Here is a 19,667-nt window from a genome sequence, read left to right as displayed (position 1 = left end):
GGGCTCCACTGAACGTGTAAAGTGGCGCAATGGTAACATAAGTTTGGAAAGGACGACAATGATACAATGTCGGATACGAAAGGACGCGTTTTCAGGAGGTGCTGCGCCTGCGCGGTGAAGTTTGTTCTATGCCCAGTAGGTGGTAGCATGCCCGGCATACACGCTGGCCACCGTATTCGCAACTTACGCCACCACACCAATGCGTGTTTACAAGATATACAATACAAATTTAGGGTAATTCATGCCCCGAAGCTACACACGGGCTACGAGGCACGCCATAGCGCATGCCGCCGAAAAAATTAGACCACCTTAGGATACCTAACGTGCCCCGAAATCTTGGCACACCGGCAGTTTTGTTTTCTGGTTCCATCAGAAAAACGGCCGCTGCGGCCAGGACTTGAACCCGCGTCCTTGGGATCAGTAGCTCAACGCCTTACCCACTGAGCCACCTCGGCGTGTTTAACTGTGGGACTTATGCCGGCACCAACATTGCGTGCCCTAGCTAAGGCAGGGGGGAAGGGATTAACGCCGATCTCTCAGAAATCAAGGAGGGCATAGACTGCAAGCAGAAAAGAACTAAAATAAAGCCCACCATACAGCGTCTAATCACATAACTTTTCAAAAAACTTTTCAACATTTCAACGGTACCGTCTCCGCTGCAGGCTTGGTTTGGAAAACGACAGATGGCGCCACGCGGCCCAGTTAAAAATCACTCTAAAAATAGGTACGAATATCATCCCAGGGAGCAGCCACGTAAGAATGATCGGCGTGACTCTTGAGTCAAGCGGCAGAGCCAAACTCAGAATCGACAACAAAGGGAAAGTCTTGCTGATTGCCCACATTGAAAACGGACAACCAAGAGCAGTGCAAAAAAAGAAAAAAGAAGAAGAAACGGTAATACTAAACAGCATTACCGTTTCTTATCCACTGATCATGAGCTGGGTATAGCACAGCCTACCGTACCTCAAATTTGCCCACACCGAAGAAAATCAGAGAAACACCATCATCAGGACACCATATAGGGCAGTTGTCAGTCTAGCACTTTTGACCGTGAGACGAACTCACAGCCGGTAGACCACCAGGGTAACAGAACATGGTAACAGAAAAACTAAAACAACATATTATACTTCTATAGAGACATCTGAGGCAGCTATGACCAGCTTGTCACCTGAAGATCGGCGCGAGCTGATGAGAGGGCAAGGGAAGGAGCTGCTGCACCCGATGCCCTAGAATTCAGGTTCTAACCGTCAGCTCCATACCATCTAGTTAACCCTTTTCCTAAATGTCGACTATTTCTTCCATAACAAAGATAACAAAGTGCAACTAACATCATCATCAGGACCGCATATAAGGCAGTTCTCAACCTTGGAACTTTGGCTGTGAGACGAACTAACAAATGTGGACCACCGGGGTAGCAGAATGGACTTGCATAAACGGGTCTAGGAGAATAATGTCGCATTCTCAATACAGGGACTAAATACCATATTCCGAGCAAATAGACTCGGGAAGCGCAGGACAGGAGCGGGTGAATGTCAATGGGAGAGTCCTTCACCCTGCAGTCATCCTAAACAGGATTTTGGTTATTGGTAATGACGAGGAATATGTCCTCAACTTGTGTCTTCCTAGTGCATTTCAAGAAATCGAGGAAACCACTCTCCTAGCACCAAGAAAACCTATGGAAAAACAAAATCGGGAGGGGCCATAGAACATACGACCGCCCCCCCCCCCCAACCCCCCTCGAAAAGAAACTATTGCAGGGCATGATGGACATGGCACCCATCCAGCGACCCCGCATAAGAACTCTCCTCTGCAAAAACTATGGGGTCCAATCCTACACAAGAAGAGGCGATATGGCGGGATGAAGTTCATTCGGGGAACGTTCCAATATCATGAGACCACAGTTTTAACCGACTCCGGTATGTACAAAAGCACGAGGCCCAAATTTTCGTAGTTTACTAGTCTGGCAATATTCATGACTGCATGAGCCTCCAACATATAGAAACAAACAAATAGAAGTTGGAGTCATCCTCTTGGTAATCCGAATAGCGGAAGTATCAAATAGAAGCGTAACATCGTGACAGATTCTCAAAGGACATGACGCTGTTTTCTGCAGGCAGTATACCTAAGCGCTTTGGTAACATATTCCCATCCACAATAGAAAAAGTTAAAAATGTCACCTGGACTCCCGTACCCAATGGTCCAGAAGAGAACGAGGCTCTGACCAGGAGGCACATGAAGTCACATGCCGTGTTCCTTGTAACCACGACTACCAAGCTGCCCACATCTAAAAACTTTAAGAGCGAATCCTCATCCTATGCCTAAGAACACGATCTTTCCCTTTGCTACAACGAGGTCTCAATACCGAAGAATCACTAACTCTGTGGACGAAAATCCAACACAAATATCTCAAACTTTATGTGCGTTGAGGTGTGCTGTGGGAACATCAGACATGAACTTAAAACTGTGCTAAAATTGGGAAAACATAACGCAACCTAACCATGCCCAAGGGTATGGTTAGGGGAGAGCGATTCAAGCAAATAACATATTCCACTTCCTCAAGACATGGGATGCAGCTTTGACCAGCTCATTATCTCAAGATCAGCACGAGCTGTTTAAGACTGCCAGAGAAGGAGCTGCGGCATCTGGTGCCGTAGACTCAGGTTCCACCTTTGAGCTTCCTGCCATCGCTTTACCCTGTTTTGCTACCGCAACTATTTCTCTCTTAACAAAGGCCTTCTCTTTTTCTCTCTCTCTCTTCGAAAATAGCAAAATTGTTCAGCCCGGCCTATACATCACAGATAAACACTTTGGTACGCTGACACTGATGATTCTTCGCTCAAACTGACACACACCTCGCATCCGCAATCTGCCACGCTCGCATTTTGAGGCACTTTGTCTCTGCTGGGCAACGGCGATTAAAATCCGTCGTTGCTAGTCCTCCTCCTTTCGATGACGTTTTGTGCTGGTGAAGAATAGATCGAAAATGCAGCAACTGCGTAGAAAACGCTGTGTGGAGTCGTAGTATCGCTATCGCGCCTTACATCTTACGATCTAAGCATAGATGTCTCTGCAACTTTTTTTGTCCTTTTCTTATCTCAATTGCTCTCACTAAGAGCCTTGGCCGATCACCTATTCTAGACCTGTGTGCAGGTTTAGCGTTTCGTATCCTTGACGTTCTGAACAATTTGAGACGCATATTCGGCAATGACGTTCACGCTCCCTTCGCTGCCACTAACTGAGGCCACCAGCGACATAATTTCCCGCGCGGCCGAAGCAAGCGATGGGGGAAAGTATCTGTACTCAGTCTCATACAAAGCGTGCAACGCAGTGGAAGCCACGCAAGTAGTCCACAGCAAAAAGTAAAACTGTATCACTCCGCCTCGTTTCGATGCGCACGCCGGGGATTAGCACACGCCCGAAAGACCAAGGCTTAAAACGTACCCTGGGATCTTTTCACGAGAAGGTTTTTCTAAGACAGAAATAAACGTGAGGAAATAAAATAACCGCCGACAAATTATTCTGTATACGTGGCTGAAAGGTTGGAGTGGCGAAACCGTTCGCGTCGTCGGCTCAATATTCAGACGAGCTGGTCTCGCAGTATTCCCCTTGGACACGCTGCGCAAATCTCAGTTAATCTTGTAACAAATGTTTAAAACATAATGCTAAGAAATTATGCAGCAGTAAACGCACTTGAACCTTGTCCGTACGGATAGCACTAGCAAAATAATGGGTATAATAATTGAGTTCCCAGTATTTGCAACTTTATTGCGTTTAGCAGCCTTGCGCCCTACTTTTCTCGTCGCAGGAAGCGCTCAATTACGTTCTCCCGCTTTGGTGTCGCTGCACGTTATGTATGCTCAAGGACGAAACATACGAGCAAAAGAGGACGTGTCTGCGAACGCATCTCTGGCTGCGAAAACCTGGCCGGTCCCACGTGCATCTAACGTCCTAGATATTTTGCCGCGCCGTGTCGGAAACCAAATCTTTCGGACGCACACGTGGGGCGTGTCTGCTGCTTCATCCGTTTCGCCCTGTAGGCAGGATAGCTCGCGCTTCTGCGGCGGGGTCAGCCGGGAGGGAGTGACGCCAAGACATTTGGAGCCGTACCTAAAAGCCACGACCAGCTTTTGTGAAAACTAAGTATATCTCTGGTGCTCCGCGGTGGCAGTTCACTCTTCCCTCTCGCTCCCTGACACAGGTGGTCGCGCATTTTCTAACCGGTGCCTACGGCGTTGATAGGGAGAGAGGGACAGAGGAAGACTTTATTGTTCCTTTGGGGTCAGGTATTAAGGTGGAAGAGGCCCAAAGGGCTATGGCGACAGCAAGAGCCAGGGAGGTGGTCCGGACTTGGCCTGAATCCATCCGGGTCGCGCAACATCTGCTCCCTCAGGCATAGGTCGGCAGGCCCACTCATGAGTGCACTCACACACCCCCCATTCACCACTCTTGAATGAGTGGCGAGTGAGCCTCGCCATCGTTTTGAACTGGTGAGTGTCAGGGCGAGTGTGAGCCCCACGTTCAGTGAGCACCGCTCGCTGAACGTGGGGCTCACACTCGCGCTCGCACTCGCACTCGCGAGTGCGAGCGCCACTCGAGGCGAGCCCCGCTCACCACTAGCGAGTGCGTGGAGAGCGACTCGCGCCATTTGCGGAGCTTACGGCGGTGAGCGCCACTATTGGGCTTGTACTCGCTGTTGGCTATTCGTCGCAGGAGCCGCTCGCTGGGATGGTTGTTAATGACGGAATTGCTTTTAGCTTCGGGAATACGTCGTCACTGAGCTCCTGCTTTGGGGCACCCTATAATTAATTCTTTGGTGGCATGTTGATTTAGGAATATGGTTTGGATGAACTTCTGACGCCGTAATGCACCAATGCTGTTCGGTTTCATGACATCATGGAGGGTCTGCTGCACACACTCGCGTACGAGGGGAGACGAGTGGTGAGCGCAAGCGCGAGTGAGTGCGAATGGTGACGGCGAATTGTGAGCGCGAGTGAGTTAGATTTGTGGCGGCTAGCGGTGAGCGTGAGCGCGAGTAGGTGCGAGTGGAGGAGGGCGCGTAGTGAGCGTGAGTGCGAATGGTGAGGGCGACTGGTAAGCGTGAGTGTGAATGAGTGCGCGAAGAAAAATTCTGCAGAAATTCAGAGAATTATCTACGAATACTTTAGTGAGAGGAGGTTCAAAAAATTGGATATTGCTTTACACTGCGAGCCATTAGTTGTATTGTTTGCATGTTTCGCACCCATGTCGAATTGAAGCAGTCTTTACTGTAAGTCGATCAGCTAGTGCAGTCAAACAGTTTACAGGATAGCATGAACTCCCCAAGAGCAGGGGTTGTTTAGTGAGTCACCATTCCTTCAATGCCGTGCATCGACCGCAGGGCTGACATGCTGGTCGCGCACAGTAGCGGAACGTACCCGGCGGTGCGCATGCTCTGCCGAGAGGACGGCCTGAAAGTCAAGAGCCTCGTTCTCCTCGCGCCGGCAGGGTACAGCCAGATCAAGTGAGTACTGCATTAACCCACTAATTATTGCTCATATCTAGTTGTAGTGCCACAGTTAGCAAATTGACGATATTTGCGGTTGTCTTCACCAACTGCGCCATAATCGCCAACATGCATGGGGAACAGCGGACATAGGAGACATACTGAATAGTCACGCTATGTTGATGGTTCAGGAACTTCTGGCGACTGCACTACTCATTGAACAGGTTTGTTAAAATGACTTCAAGACAAAGAAGTTGTTTTAGTTTGGTGTTCGCTGCCCGAGTGTCCGCCCAGGTCTAAATTTGTGCAGTGCACTACATGATAGCGTGGACAGTTGTTTAGGTAAATAACGTTTTTTATTTTTTTTCACCCACCCTAATGCTTATTGCGTCTCCTGTTGAACTCAATGGGAAGTAGAAATCTAGAAAAAAGTAGCCGTACTACGCGAAGCCCATAATCGCATACAAGTCGTCTGATTGGTGGGTTTCGCTTTACTAAAAATGCAGTAGCACCGCTTGTACGAAAAAAGTTAGAAAGAAAAAAGAGTCCATCGTATCATGATAGCAAGGCGGAGGGGGGGGCGGGTGCAGGACCGCATCGCCGTCTATATGATTTTGTTAAATCACGTACCAGTAATTTTCCCGTGCAAAAGGTAATGCTTGTGACTTTGAGTTTATTCAGCGTGAAAAACCTACACGGGCGCCCAAGCTTTCTTGTACGAAGTGGAAATATGAGCTTCACTTCTCACCGAGTTGCGTCGCTCAGGTTTAGTGTTGCTGAGTGTATGATGTCCCAAAACACACAAGGCACAATGAAATGACCATATGTTTCAACGTTTTAGCTGAATCTTATTCGCAGCATTTCCTCCTGAAGTTGTGTGGCACCAAGAGTTCTTAGCGCTTCCTCTTGAAAAGGCACCACTTCCGTAAGCGACAGCTCTACTTTCCTGTATGAAGACAGCACGTTTCCGCAGACCACTGGATGATGTGGATGCAGACGATGGCTTACACCTTACCTTTATTTCTGTTGCTGCATTTCTTTTTTGTCAGACTTGTGCGCATTTACGACTTTACATGATTTCACGATGCTGTGCTTGGATGTACTCACTCTTATGTATATTACACTCCCCCCCTACTTGGTCTTCGGACTGGTGTATCTACTAAATAAAAAATAAAATGAATATATTTCCGGTGCAAGCTACACACCTTACCCTATGTTGTGACATCTATAGGTAACCCACGTGAAGTGAACGGCCCGCGAGGCAGTGGCCAGTCGTGCAGTGCTCAGCACCACCTCGGGAATTGCCTGGCGTGCAGAATCACGCCAACAGGTTCTGGACCAACAGTTGGTTTAAGCGAATCGGGGGATGTCAAGTTTTTTGCAAACTGTGCCTAGTAGCTAGTGAGTGGTGCACACGGATTAATATTCGAGGATGATGCGGCGAACACTAAGCATTTGCTGCAGGTTAATCAGCAGATAGCCCGCCACGGGCAGTACGGCATTCCGCACCACTCTGATGTCGCAACGCACTTCAGTAAAGGAAAGTTTGACATCCACCTAAATGCAGCCATACGGCTACAAAGGAAAGCTATACAGCTTTCTCTGAAAATTCGCAGTTGAAGAAAAATTCGTCCTGGTCCAGGATTCGAACCCGGGACCACTGCTGGAAGTGAACGACAGGTGTTCACTTCGAGTTGTTGATCAATTCGCTTTCGCGCTACTAACGACTAGCCTCCTGGTTAGCTCAGTTGGTAGAGCGACTGCTCAGGTTAAGCAGTGGTCCCGGGTTCGAATCCTGGACCAGGACGAATTTTTCTTCAACTGCGAAGTTTCAGAGAAAGCTGTATAGCTTTCCTTTGTAGCCGTATGGCTGCATTTAGGTGGATGTGAAACTTTCCTTTACAGAAACTTACTCCACCTTGGGGATTTCCCCTAAATATGGTCGTTTAACTCACTTCAGGCTCCAATATGTGTTGTTCCACAATTTGTGGAACACAAACCGCTTCCACGTTACGCAGGCTGTGAAATGTTTGTAACACACCGAAAACTATGAATGTCCCGCATAAAACACTTATTTCTGCTTACCCCGCATAGAACACTTATTCTTCCTTCCTTAAATATGATTCCCGTGTGTTTAATTTATATAAACATTGTAAACTTTTGCAACTTCTTTTGGGCAAAAAGAAGAAAATTAGATCTACCACTCTTCACCCTAACCTAGTCCTCTATAACTTTAACGTTGCCCTTCGCACGCCCTGCAGGCGTATCGTTAAGGCACTTCATTGTTGAATGAAGCTGTCGGCTTTCTGGAAACATTACTTCAGTTGTTCCAAAGGTACGGCCGCCAGAACATAATGTTATTATAACACCAGCCCCACCTTCATGCACAAACAAATGGTTTCAATATTAGCTTATTACGCTGTGCCGTTATAGGCTGCAATTTCCATGTTCGTACATGGCCTTCGACTTCTCGTTTCCCACCCTCCGCGGTGGACCAGCGGTTAAGGCGTTGTGCGTGCTGGGCCCCAGGATGCAGGTTCGATCCCCGGCCGTGGCGGTCGATTTTCGAGTGGAGGCAAAAAGCTGAAACGCCTGTGTGGTGAGCTTTAGGCGCACGTACAAAGATAAAAAGTTTTCACTTAAATTGAGGACGACTCAGCGATCAATGGAACGGGAGATCATAGGTGCGACATTAAGGGGCAAGGAGAGAGCGGGGTGGGTCAGAGAACGAACGCGTGTTAAGAACATTTAAGAAGAAATGGGCACGGGCAGGGCATGCAATGCGAAGGCGAGATAACCGTTCGTCATTGAGGATAACCGAGTGGATCTCTGGAGAAGACAAGCGTGGCAGGGGGCGGCAGATAGTTAGGTGGCCAGGTGAGATCAAGAAGTTTGCGTGGATAAAATGGTCGCAAATCACAGGATAGAGTTACGTGGCGATCTGTGGGAGAGGCCTTTGCCCTGCAGTGGGCGTTGACATGATGATGATGATGATGATCCCCAGTTAATGAAAGTTAATCCAGACCCGCCCTTTACTTCGGTGCGCCTCATAGGCCAGGTGTGGCTTCGGCGGGTTAAACCCCATAATCTGATCTTCTCGTTTACCGCCTGTTACGTTGATGCGCAGTGTGATGCGTCCCGAATGGTTCACGGAATTCCTGGGCCGACTGTACAAGAAGCCGCTGACCCAGCGCGTGGTCAACGCCATGGCGTTCGCCTTCCTCATTGTAACCAGGCACCCGCTGCGGAGCCATGTCGACAACACGCTGCTCGCCATGAAGGCCATGCTGCATGCCGACAAAGCACAGGTATGTATCGTTGGCACTCTGTTATAAGGTGCGGATCATCCAGGTGCGTTCAGATTTCTGCTCGTATTGCTGTGAGTCTACTTTTAACTATGAACGAAAATCTTGGGCACAATACGCTGGGTACTAATTCGATGAAGGCGCATCTTTCAAAATTTCTCCTGAGCAAACCGCTCCTTCGTTAGGGCTCAAATTTTACGCGGAGGTCGTATTGTGTGGTCTATTGTGTTTGACACTGGGCGCAACGATGGTACTTACGTGTTTATTTTAGAAACAAAAACGATTTTTTTTTCCTTATGGGAAACCTGGGAACCTTGGGGCCATCTTGCTGGTCTTGACTTTCCGTTTATTTATTTATTTAGTTATTTTTATTTTTTATTATTTATTTATTTATTTATTTAGTTAGTTATTTTTATTTTTTATTTATTTATTTATTTATTTTTTATTTATTTATTTATTTATTTATTTATTTATTTATTTATTTATTTATTTATTTATTTATTTATTTATTTATTTATTTATTTATTTATTTATTTATTTATTTATTTATTTATAATATACTCTTTGCAACGGCTTTTTGAAGTGTCATCTCACCAAAGCATCTACTATATGCAGGTTGTACTACCGGTTTAATGCTCGCGCTGCTCTCAGGGCTCGCTCAACATTAATTTCTTTCCGTTACAGGTGGTAACTATACTAGATAATATTGCCCTTTCTTCTCTTCTTGCACCCACATTCCAATCTCATTTTAGTCACCTTTACAGCCTTGAAGTTTACTCCCGCTGTGCTGCCTCTGGCTTCGGGAAGCTGAATATCTCCCTCATATAGATATGGATGGGTATACTCACATTCCAACATTATGTGTCGTACAGACGTTAATGCCAGCACCCTGCTCCACGAACCACATGCTGGGTTAGACGGATCATTATAACGAACAATTCCCGCTTTTGCAGTTAACGCGAGTAGTCTAACTGGGGCCGACCCCTGTGAAGACTTTCAGGCCCTCATTACAAGAATCCCCTCTTTGAATACGGTTTTTGATTAATAATTTCCTTCCTTCCGTGCCCTCTCCCCACCTTATGACACACGCCTTCCTTGCTACAATAAAAGATTCAATCAATCAATCAATCAATCAATCAATCAATCAATCAATCAATCAATCAATCAATCAATCAATCAATCAATCAATCAATCCATCAATCTTTTACACATACCACGCATACCTTATCATTCTGTGTGCACTCCCCCGCGGATGTCTTAGTTCTCAAGCAACCTGTTCTAGCCTCAAAAAACGAAGCACCGCCCTTGGAATTATCGTACAGATTTTCCTTTCTGAACTCCAATTTCTCGGCCGTGTACATATTTAACGATGTTTTAGCTTCCATTTTTAAGGCAAAGCTTTGTACTTCTACCAGCCAATGGTTCTTTCGTGGCGTGCGCGACAAGAAACTCCCAACACGGCTGCGGAGGGGGAGGGCGGTTTTCAATCGCGGAGCACAGTGTAGATGGCGTGGAGAATTTACCCAGCGTTCCCCGCGCGCTCATGCCGCCTGGCGCATCGGAATTACCCGGCTTTGTCTCACTGTCACGGTGCTCACGGATTCTCAAGCTGCCGGCCGCCGCTACGCTCAAGGCAGAGATAGATAGATAGATAGAAACTTTATTGTTCATGGGAAGGTTAGGGCGAATCAGCCGCCTCGGTCCAGGCAGCCGCTGAGGGCCCTGATTATGTGGGCCGCCAGTTCCCGTTGCTGTTGGAAACTCGCCGCAACAGCCAGCCACTCTCCGGTGTAATTGTGTGGTTGGGTTGGGTTGTAGGGGCACTCCCACAGAATGTGGTCCTGGGTAGGGGGAATAAGGCAGTGGGGACAGAGTGGGACAGGGGTGTCTGGCGTGCGTTGGAACAGATGGAGCCGAGTGGGTGTGTGCAGTGTATATGTTTTGCGCCTGCCGAATGACTACTTGCTCGCGACGGGTAAGCCCGGAATGGAGGGGAGGGAACGTGCGGCGTATGCTTAGAATGTCTGCTAAGGTGGGGAGCGGAGGGGGAGGACAAGGATTTGTGTCGCGAGCGTCGACAGGGGCCCGGAGGAGAGCTTCGCGGGCAAGCTGATGAGCGCGTTCATTCCCTGCAACGCCTGCGTGACCAGGGATCCAGTGCACGTGAAAAGGCCCTTTAACGTTGTTGAAGAGGGACAGTGAGGAGGGGAACGCAAGACCTTGAGCCAGGTGGTAGCATGCTGACTTCGAATCGGTGTAGATATTGGTCGTGCGGACGGGGGATGTGTTGTCAGCAGCGGCAAAAGCGATAGCGAGAAGTTCGGCTTCTTCTGGGGAGGTGCAGCGTCGAGTGATGGAGTAGTGAGTACCTTCTGAAGTGATGAAGGCGACCGCACCGAGGTTATCTTCAAATGCCGCATCTGTGAATACGTGGCGGCTGTCGGTATCACGGTTTACTTTCTTGGCGTAGTATGCGGCACGAATAAGACGGCGTTTGGGATTGCGTTCCTTGTCCATGTGGCGGGGAATAGGTGCTACGGTAATATGTTGGAGTATTTTGCTGTCTAGAGGAGTTGTTTGAGGTCGGGGAGGACGGGACGGGTATCCTAATGTGCGTAAGATATGAAGGCCTGTTGCAGTTTCGGAGAGGCGTTGACGTTGGTGGCTGCGGTGGATGTCAATTATGTCAGCAACCGTCGGGAGAACACCAAGTTGCGCAAGTCGGGTGGTGCTAGTGGTAATAGGAAGACCCAGAGAAATTTTTGTCGCTTTGCGGATTAGAGCGTCAAGCTTCCCTTCCAAGGTGCGCGATAGGACGACGTACGGCGCTTGATAGCGTATGCGGGAGAGGATAAGAGCATCGCGGAGTTGAAGAAGGTCCTGTTCTTTGAGTCCCCTGGAGCGTGTAGTGACACGGCGCAGCATGTTAAGAATGGGTTCGGCCTGACGGAGAATGTGCTGCACAGCCAAACCTCCTCCTCCATCAGATTGCATGTGAAGGCCAAGAACTTTCAAAGTTTTTTGTGGGTAGATGGTGTTGTCATGGTGATGAAGGACAACTTGAGGTGGTTTCCACTTACGGGAGTGCACAAGCAGCAATGAAGTTTTCTCAGCCGAGCAAGCTAGACCGATAGTGTGAGCTGCTTGATCAACGGCTCTGAGGGCGTCTTGAAGGGTGTCTTGAATGAATCCCGGACTGCCGCGCTTGATCCAGATAGTGATGTCGTCGGCATACAGAGAGTACTGAATTTCGGGGAAATATTGTAGAGCACGGTGGATACGGCGCATGGCGAGGTTAAATAATGTAGGAGAGAGGACCGCACCCTGAGGAATGCCTCTCTGAGGGTGAGGTACCGCGTCAAGCTTGTGGTTGCCAATTTGTATGGTCAGGGTGCGAGATTGAAGAAAGTCCCGTACGTAGCTGTACATGTTCGAGCCGCAATTTGTCTCTGCTAGTTCTGAGAGCATAGCGTCGTGATCCACATAGTCAAATGCCTTCATTAGGTCTATAGCGAGGATGGCTTTCAGCTGGGCTGAGCTGGGAGACTGAAGGATGTCCTCGTATATGCGAAGCAGTGTGTCTTGAGTAGATAGCTGTGAGCGATATCCAATCATAGAGTGAGGGAGTGCTTGGGTATTCTCTAGATGTTTCTGAAGGCGATTTAGGGCCATACGCTCCATAACTTTGCCAACGTGAGAGGTCAGTGTTATTGGACGGAGATTAGGGAGATCTAGAGGTTTTCCGGGCTTCGGGATTAAGATCATGTGGCCCTTCTTCCATAAGTTGCAGAGTGGTATTTGTCCTGTCCAAACGAGGTTGATGGCATGTAAGAGATGGTGTTGGTCAGCATCTGACATATTCCGAAGTAGGGCGGTAGTTACAGAGTCGGGACCAGGAGATTTGCTGCCTCTACACATACGGAGGGCGATGCGAAGCTCAGCCAAGGTGAATTCCTCATCAAGTTCGGGGTTTGGAGAGCCATTATACTCAGAATACCGAGGTTGACACAAAGAAGGGATATACAGTTTCTTCATGGTGTCCAGTAGAGTGGCTGGGTCTTTGTGTTGAGCGGTAAGGCGATTGATCTTCTGGGTGGTCATAATCTTTGTGGAGTCGGGATTTATTAAAGCTTTGAGTATACGCCACGTCTTGCTAGTGCTCAGGGTGTTCTGAAGTTCATCACACATGGTATTCCAATGTTCCCTGCGGAGGTCGTTAGAGTATTCTTGAATGTGCTCGTTCAGTCGATTGATTCGGGCGCGGAGTCTACGGTTTGTTTTGCAGCGAGTCCACCGCTTCACGAGAGAAGAGCGGGCTTCCCAACAGTGTGACAGGTGTGCATCTATGTGAGGAGTGACCTCGTTCGTGGCAAGAACCTTGGTATGCTTATCAAGAGCATGCATAAGTTGCTGGGTCCAGGTAGGTACGTCTGTGAAAGGGGGGTCGCAGCGCTGTTGTCGATATTGGTACCAATCGGTGATGCGAACAGATTTCCACTTGATTCGTTTTGGAGATGCGGTGACCGTGAGGCGTAAGATGGCATGGTCACTGCTCATATATTCTTGAGTGTGTTCCCATCGTAGGAGGAGAGCTCGAGTAGCGAAAGTGAGGTCGGGGTTGGTATTGCGTTCCACGGAGTTGCCCATACGTGTGTATTCTTGTACGTCGTTATGTAGTGTGTACCCAGCTTCTTGCGCAGCACAATGCACCCGGCGGCCTTTCCTGCATTCCCTGATATAGCCCCAGGCAGAATGTGGGGCGTTGAAATCGCCGGCCAGGATATGCTGAAGACGGGTTTTGGTTCGACAAAGATGGAATAGTTCTTCAAGCTCCGGTAGAGTATTGCGCGGGGGACTGTAAACGTTGGTAATGAGCAGAGGGCCGCGCTTGAGAGGAATTGAAACAGTGAGGCTATTGGCGGTGTCATGTTCAAGAGTAGCCGTGAGGGTGGAGTGGACCAGCGTGGCAAGGCAGGGACTTTGCTGAAACGTGACATATCCAGGTAGCGTAGGATTTAGTCCTGTCTCTTGGAGGAGGAGGATGTCTGGTAGCTGAGGTTGTGACTGAAGCCAAATGAGGAAGGCATTACGCTTGTTCTTGAAACCATGACAGTTCCATTGAATTAGGAGTACGTGATCTGCCATGCTTATTCCGCGAGAGGTGACGGTGCTGGAGGGAGGGGATAAGTGGACTGCAGTTGAGTGATAAAGCTGGAGAAGAGAGATTGAAAGTGTTTACTCTGCTCTTCAAAGCGCATATTGAGCTCACTAGAAAAGTGGGCAACGGGGTCAGTGTATTCTTGATGTTTCTGCTGGAAAAGGGCTTGCTGCTCGTGTATGAGGGAAAGTTGGTGAGTCAACTGCTGTTGGAGGTGGGATATTGCCGCATCAAACTTCTGGGCGTATTCTTCAATACGATGGGGAGAGAGAGGCGTAGAGGTCGTCTGGTGGAAGGGTCACTGGGGCGGACGATGAGCCCTCCGAAGAGCGGCTGCGTTTGGTTGCCGGAGTCGAAGCCGGGGGGAGGGAAGCGTTAGGCGGAGGGGGAGGAGGATACTGTGGGGAGAGGGGAGCATTGGTCATGTCTACGTTGGGTGGGGGAGGAGGACGATGCTCAGTGGCTTGTGGGGCAGGAGGTTGTTTGTGGAGGATATCTCGGTAGGTCAGCGCAGGAGATTTTCGAGCGTGTTCAGGTGTGTGGGAGAGTGGCTGGCTTACCTGGGCAGCTTGATTACGGCTGTGGTGGATCGCAGGGCCGTCGTTCGAAGGGTTTGCAGGAAGACGTGCAGACGAGCTAGCGGAGCGGCGAGAGGGCATGGTGAACCGGGTGCGACTGCGGCTGCGTGACTTGCGCGGTGCCGTAGAGGTAGTGGCTGCTGCTTCAGCTGCCACTGCAGCTGCGCGCTGAGCGACACGTTTGTTGTACGCTGTCTGGCGAACGGCTGCATCCGCGGCTTGCCTGTCAGAACATGTGGCGTCGTCAGCGCGATGGGGACCACCGCAGCGAAGGCAGACCGGATCTGCTGAGCAGGTGTGGCTAGCGTCTTCGGGCAGTACTTGGCCGCAGGTCGGACAGCGGGGTTTGTTAGTGCAGACGTCAGCACGATGGCCAATTTGCTGGCAGCGGTGGCAGTATTGGGCTTTGGGACGATGAGGGCGGCAGCGAAAGATGCCACCGGCATAGCAGATCTCACGGGGGATGTGTGTACCTTCGAAGGTGATTATGGCCGTGGCCGTGCGTCCCATCATTCGTGCAGCCAAGATCTTGGTGCCTTGAAGAAGCGTCGACATGTGGCGCATAAGATGTTCGGGGCTTGTGCCCGCTGGAATATTGTGCACAACGCCTTTACAGGTGTTCGAAGGAGTGGCGGGGTAAATGGTGACGTGACAAGGACGGTCTTCGAGGTCAATGCTGGATATTAGCTGAAGTTGTTTGCTGATGGCAGAGTCCAAGCAGAGCAGAAACGCAAGGTTTTTGACATTGTCGACACGAACCATGAACTTGGCAGCTTCGGCGGGAGTAAGGGATGCCTTGTTGCGGAGCACTGCATGGAGGGTGCATGGGTCGCACTTGGAGAGGTTGAGATAGTCACCAGGGCGCAAGACAAGAGTGGCTTGCAACTGAGGAGCGGGGCTCACAGAGTGTCGGATAGGGTGGTTCCAGCCGTCTTTGTCTTGAACGTATTTGGGAGCCATGTCGGAGGAAGCAAGGGGCTGGCCGGTAGCCGGTCGAACGGCGCGCCGCTGGAGGCGAGCTGTAGTAGGCTTAGCGGACGCGCCTCAGTTGAGTGCGGGCATAAGAGTCCATCAAATGGTCGAAAGCTCACCAAAATTGTTCAGGACATTCCGGAGATGTTCCTGGAGCACGCAACAACCTTGGGCTGGTGTAGAAGAAAATTAACTGGGTTAAACTCGCCGAGAATGACGGAACCGATGCGGTGGCTCGCTGTCCGAGAGAACGCCTTCTTCTTCCCTCAAGGCAGAGTTTCCACCCTGGCACTCCACATCCTGTCCCAACGCCGCACTCTACCGTCAACCCGCATCGTGTGGACACCGAGCCACAGATCCCTCCCTGGGAACGAAGTGGCTCACGCCACGGCCCGCGATCTTCTTACCCGGGCCCTCCCAGACGAGGCCTGCCGCCCCAACCTAGACCATGGTCCCCCTGCTCTGACCCCTCTCCAACAAACCTACACCGACATCCTGTACCACTACAGGGCCTCCCGACGCACTTATCCCCCTCCTCACACTTCGCTCTCCGTTCCCGACGCCCGCATCTGGCGAAGACTTCAAACTCACACATACCACAACCACGTCGCCCTCCACCGCATCTCCCCCACCTGCTATGCACCCAACTGCTCATGCTGCGACACTCCCAACACGACCCTGCACCTTGTCTGGATGTGCCCACTGACCCCCAACCACCCGATCCCCTGAGTCTGCTTTAGCGACGGTTGTTTTGGGCCTGTTTAGGCGCAGCTTCGCCTCCATTGCGCGCTTCCTTCGCACGACTTGATTAAATTCGACAGCTCCTCATGGGTAACCCGGAAACAATGGAATTAAGTGGTTGTGCGGCAAATATACGTTAGATTGGTTTGCAGGGCGGGAAAACAATGTAGAGACCACATTCAAACATATGGCCGCTAAACAAACGTTACCTTTTGCGCGCGGCTTGCCACAAATGGGACTCTGTTTTCTAAACTGGTGAATACCAATTCGGTTGTCTTCTAACAGGTATTACAAAAGTCTAAAGGAGCAACTAGTTCTGATAAATAGCGATCATAAGAGTTCCTTTAGCTTTCTCGCAATTCTCATACTTAATAAACTAACAAGTTTAAATCGGTATAAATCGGTAGCCCCGAGCTAGCGCATCAGGATGGCTAGGTTCCACTGTCACACCCTTCGAATGACGCTCCTCGCCGTTTTCTTTCTGCCAACGCACGTCCGGGCTACAGCGGCGGCGTCCGCCGCTCTAGCCCGGCCGTGGCCGGCGCTTCTGCGTTCGTCACGCCGCCCCTGCGAATTGTAGGTAACGGCAGGCAGCATCCGTGGTTTCACTCTTTGTAGAGCCACCTGTGTGGATTCAAGTGACGTCGCATGGGCAGTTGTTGTGGGTGTCGTTTACAGCTTTGGTTTCCAACCACCTTCATAGCGAGGATTGGAGCCATTTTTTTGTTAGCTTGGCTGTATTTGATTCTCCACTGTTCTTTCCATATGTCATCGTTAGCCTTCTAGTCTTCCTTAACCACTTCCTTATGTCGAGTGGCGACATCTGGCGTATCCAGGACAAAACACGCGATGCCGGTCGTGGCCTCCGTGATCAGCTACCGGCGGCACGGCGCGCCGCCGAGCCGATCTCGGAGGCCACGTGCGGTTCGCGGCAGATTTGTGGGGCATCGCACGTTTTGTTCTGGATACCCGAAGTGGTGACGCTCATCTATGGCTGTCAAGGTCGCCAAGGCGGCCCCCAGATTTCCCATAGGACAAAACCGTTTTTATTTGTTTCGGAAATAAACAGGTAAGCACCGTCGTTGTTCCCAATATCGAACAGAATAGTGCACAAGATGCGAGCTTCGTGTAAAGTTTGAGCGCGAAGGAAAGACCGGTTCGCTCAGGACAAATTTTCAAGGACGCCCGTTTATCGATGTGACGCCCTGTACATTCATTTGGTGTTCTTCGGTGCTTCAGTACACTTATTTTGTTTGCGCTGTTACCGTACGCTCTGGTGTCGACGCTTCGTGCAGTTCAAGAAGGACGCCGAGACGCTGGCGGCGCGAAAGCTGCCCACCCTGGTGGCGATAAGCGACAACGACAAGCTCATCGATCTTCCCGTCAGCCTGGAGACGGTCGGAATCCTGGGAGGCTCTCCAGACAGCACCTGGTACTACGACTATGACAAGCAGCTTAAGAAGCCAGGTATGCTGTGGGCGTCCCTAATGCATGGAAATTGCTGCAACATACTTACTTAATTTTTTTTTGTAAATGACTCTGGGGAATTGTTGGCATTCATTGCTGAAACGCCTACAGCCTTCCAGCAGCCACTGTCGGCTAAAGTCGTTAGCGACGCCTTCCGTGAAATGCGTTTCCTTTTGCAGACGCCACTGTTTTGAAGGCAATCAGCTTCGGTGCCGCATATCTCTGATATGGTTCCGTGCAATGGGTCTATGGCGCTGTTCGCCCAATCACATCATCGCCCACGATACCTGGGTTGTATCTGGTACTCCTGCGCCCATGTTGCATTTTGTTGCTTTTTACTGCACCGCTGCTTGTCGTATGCTCTCGCTTAAGGAGAACTCACCTGTTAACGTTCCTATGTGCACTGACTACTTCATGACCCACGGACTTGAAAACTGTCGCGCCCCAATACGAAAAGCTTTACAAATTCATAGCAGTGTTGACAACGGCCTAGTCTGCTTATTGTAACCATATGTCACTTCTGCACTGAATTAAAAAAAATTAAAACTATCGCTTGCTTTGCAGCTAGCGCCATCTAGGAAAAGCTAGATAAACCGAAATGCGTGTCTTGTTCATTTTTTATCGGAGTAAAAAAGTAATATATCTCTAAAGAAGCAAACTGGGCCATTAACACACTTCTATGAGTTTTCAAAACCTTTCGTTTGGGTAAGTGATGCCTTTTACGTCCGTGGGTCATGAATTAAGTCCCACAGGAATGTGAACGGGAGATTCTCCCTTAATAACAGCTGTTTTGTGAAGCCGCCAATGGTCAAAGGCCCCTGAGAGATAATTTGCACTTTGTCATCACGTTCGTCGACCTCCGTCGTCTGCTCCTGTCAGCCATTGGATCCCGTTAGGTGCTCAGTGGCGATGGACCTCATGTGTGGGCTGTGCAGCCTTGTATGTCCACGTTCTGGCTGTAAAAATGCCACATAGACCTCCGCCACAATTGCAATACATGAAATGGCTATAGGCAGCCTCTCCTAAATGATCCCATCTTGTGTGACTAGTGCTGTTGCTATGCTAGTGTGGAGGATGGTGCAGCTAGAACAAGATTTAGGAAGGGGGTTAGTGCCATCGCTATGTGGCCGCAGGGTGACCCACTTGAAATCGTTGCAAGGGCGCGAGCCACGAGAGTGTAGTTATCTAAAAAATTGTCTCCAATCCACGCTGTGAAAACGGTTGGAAAGCAAGGCTTTAAAGAACACCCACAACACTTGCCCATGCGACATCACTTGAATTCACACACGTGGCTCTATAAAGAGTGGAACCAGAGATTCTGCAAGCCGTTACATGGAATTAATGGGGGCGGCGTCCCGAACGCAGCAGCAGCGTCGGCCACGGCCGGGCTAGAGCGGCGGACGCCGCCGCTGTAGTCCAGCCGTGAGTCAGGAGATAAAAAACGGAGAGGAGCGTCTTTCAAAAGGTGAGACAGCGAAGCCTAGACATCCTGATGTGCTAGCTCGGGGCTACACCACCGCGGAGACACCGAAACAATTCGACATCTGAGCTTAGTGATTCCATTTATACCGATTTAAACTAGTAGTTTAGTACGTTTTAGAATTGCTGAGGGAACTTTTATCAGAACCACTTGCGCCTATCCCCTTTTGCAGTACATATTAAAACACAACCGAATTAGTATTCACCAATTTAGAAAATGGTGTCCCATTCGTAGTAAGCAGTGCGTAAAAGGTAGTGTTTCTCTAGCGACCATATTTCTGTATGTGGTCTCTGCATTTTGTTTTCTCGCCCGGCAAACCAACCGTTAACGTATCTTTGCCGCACGACCACTTAATTCCGTCGGGTCAGGGCTAAGCAGGGGGTGCTGTCGGACAAGTTAATCAAGCCGTGCGAAGGAAGCGCGCAGTAGACGCAAAGTTGCGCCATAACATGTTCAAAACAACCGTCGCGAAAGAAGCCGTCCC

General features: G+C 49.7%; 1 protein-coding gene and 1 non-coding gene across 3 annotated transcripts in view; both read left to right on the top strand.

Moving 5' to 3' along the window:
* LOC144175129 (uncharacterized) overlaps nt 1-19,667 on the top strand; it is a 101,906-nt gene that overhangs the window by 78,786 nt on the left and 3,453 nt on the right. For both annotated transcript variants that reach the window (XM_077704209.1, XM_077704210.1), the window contains 3 exons: nt 5,378-5,500; nt 8,610-8,790; nt 17,532-17,703. In XM_077704209.1, coding sequence (XP_077560335.1) covers nt 5,378-5,500; nt 8,610-8,790; nt 17,532-17,703 — 476 coding nt within the window. The remainder of the gene's footprint in view (nt 1-5,377; nt 5,501-8,609; nt 8,791-17,531; nt 17,704-19,667) is intronic.
* Nucleotides 7,216-7,289, top strand: Trnap-agg (transfer RNA proline (anticodon AGG)). Its single transcript has one exon. It is a non-coding gene; the product is annotated as a tRNA-Pro (tRNA).

This window comes from Haemaphysalis longicornis, unplaced genomic scaffold (assembly GCF_048455015.1).
Source record: "Haemaphysalis longicornis isolate Haplotype H1 unplaced genomic scaffold, Haemaphysalis longicornis Haplotype H1 scaffold_3, whole genome shotgun sequence".
Classification (NCBI taxonomy): domain Eukaryota; kingdom Metazoa; phylum Arthropoda; class Arachnida; order Ixodida; family Ixodidae; genus Haemaphysalis; species Haemaphysalis longicornis.
The sequence above is the reverse complement of the archived record's forward strand: the minus strand, read 5'-3'. Positions and strand labels throughout refer to the sequence as shown.